General features: G+C 34.3%; 1 protein-coding gene across 1 annotated transcript; it reads left to right on the forward strand.

Moving 5' to 3' along the window:
* LOC661972 (carbonyl reductase [NADPH] 1) lies at positions 1-1662 on the forward strand. Its single transcript, XM_968100.4, has 4 exons — positions 1-180; positions 232-492; positions 547-785; positions 1281-1662. Exons 1-4 carry the CDS (start codon positions 157-159, stop codon positions 1603-1605), a joined length of 849 nt encoding a protein of 282 aa, XP_973193.1. The 5' UTR covers positions 1-156; the 3' UTR covers positions 1606-1662.
* The last annotated feature ends 655 nt before the right edge of the window (positions 1663-2317 follow it).

The following is a 2317-nucleotide window of genomic DNA, read 5'->3' on the forward strand; positions in this document are numbered from 1 at the left end:
AGCTCGCATCAAGGTCGACAAGTGACATTGAACATAACCTAAAAAATATAATCTGTGTTTTTTTGTATTTAATATAAAAATTGTGCTTATTCATCAATCGTTGAGGAGTCATCTGAAAAATTGAAATTCATCATTTGTAACAAATCAGTTAACAATATGTCGGCACAAAAAGTGGCTGTGGTATGTTTCGTTAGTTCAATTCGTAATTGTTATTAAAAATCCCGATTTTAGGTAACTGGAGGCAACAAAGGCATCGGCTATGCAATCGTAAAAGGCCTTTGCGAGAAATTCCAAGGTATAGTTTACCTCACTGCTAGAGATGTCGGCAGAGGCGAGGCTGCAGTGAGCAAATTGAAAGAACTTGGATTCAACCCTTTGTTTCACCAACTTGATATTGACGACCAAGGCAGTATCACCAAACTTAAAAATCATTTGGTGGAGAAACACGGGGGCCTCGACCTTTTGGTCAATAATGCTGCCATCGCATTTAAGGTATGTCTTTTGTTTACATTTTTTTTTAATTGTAATTGTATTAAACTTAATTAGAACGACGCTCCTGACCCATTCAGTGAACAAGCGAAAACTACAGTTGCAGTTAACTATTTTTCCTTGTTAAGAGTGTGCGAAACCTTATTTCCCATCTTGAGACAAAATGCCAGAGTAGTTAATTTGTCAAGTTCTGCTGGACATTTGTCAAGAATACCCTCACCTGAGTTGAGGGCAAAATTCAGTAACCCAAACCTGACCGTACCACAACTAAATAAATTAATGGAACAGTTTGTTCAGTAAGTTCAGTAAATAATCAAGCTTCCTTCTTGAGGTTTTTTAATAAATCACAACTTTCAATGAAAATAGAAAAATGTAAGCTGTGACGTCAAAATTTATTTGTCACAGTGACATTAATGAATGAAGTCATATGTTAATTATCAGATTATCGCTCTGACAATTTTGACGTTACCTTTACTATTGGCTGTCTCAAAACTATAAAAACGCCAACGTCGCATTTTACCAAATTATTTCTCTAAATAACATTGACAAAATTGTAAAATAGTTATGATTAAGTGATTAGATTTCTCATTGAAAGTATAAAAACTTCATTAGCTATTATGTTCTTGAAAAGAAAGCATGAATAATTTATAACAGCTAATTTTGAGAGAAAATGCGATGTTGGCGTTTTTAAAGTTTTAAGACAGCTAATATTTATTGAAAATCTGCGAATGTCGTTTAAGAACGAAGTTTTCTCTCAATAAATGAGGCCGTGGTGATAAAACATATTCTAGGGACGCTAAAGCTAATAAACATCAGGAAGCGGGTTGGGGCACCTCCGCCTATGTCGTTTCCAAAGTAGGCGTGAGTGCGCTCACAAGAATTCAACAAAGAGAGTTTGATAAGGAGGCCCCTAATCGAAACATCTCTGTGAATTCTGTTCATCCAGGGTATGTTGATACGGATATGACGAGTCATAAGGGCCCATGGACCATTGAACAAGGTGCCCGAGCACCGCTGTTTTTGGCCTTAGAAGCAGAGAATTTGAAAGGGCAGTATATCTGGTCTAATGCAACTGTGGCCCAGTGGGATGCTGATAAGCCCCCAGCACCAGTTTAATTATGTATTCTATCATTTTTACGTTCAGTTTCCATAAATAAAAGTATTAATCTTAAACTGTTTTTATTTAATATTACATAATCATTGTTCCCCACATTTAAACTAATCAGTAATCACTCTGTAGTACCCAAACATCAGGGGTATATATTTTTTCTAGTATCAGTTTTTGTAATTTAATATTCCTTTTTACGTAAATAATTGATTTTGCAATTATTTTTGTTTACCTTTATCTGAGTGTCAAAGTGTAGGTGATATTTAGGTAATAATAATTCGTCATTTCTCAGTCGAAAGTTTTTCTCACGGTATGAAAGTGACAGTTCACCTTGCATCTCTTGGTCCAAAGTTGATGAATAAACTGTTTGGTTGGTTTTTCTGTTAGCAGAAGATTGGGATTCTATATGAGACACATTTTGTGTAACGTTTGGCAATAAAGAAAAAAATATTGCACCAGAACTTCATAAAATTGAAAAAATAGTATATTAAAGTATAAGTAGATATTGAGATCTTTAAAACACGTGTGATTTTTCGGGCACGACGGCGTAGACGAGTTTAAAGACTACTTATCCACAAATACTTTACGTTATTTTTTTGTACAGTTTTAACCTTTAAATCATGAATACTGATATTAATATTACAAAAACTGGAAATAATGTAATGTAAGATCAGTATACCTTTCATTGTCATGGAATTGATGGACATTATTTTGAATCAG

Source organism: Tribolium castaneum, chromosome 3 (assembly GCF_031307605.1).
Source record: "Tribolium castaneum strain GA2 chromosome 3, icTriCast1.1, whole genome shotgun sequence".
NCBI classification, from domain to species: Eukaryota; Metazoa; Arthropoda; class Insecta; order Coleoptera; family Tenebrionidae; genus Tribolium; species Tribolium castaneum.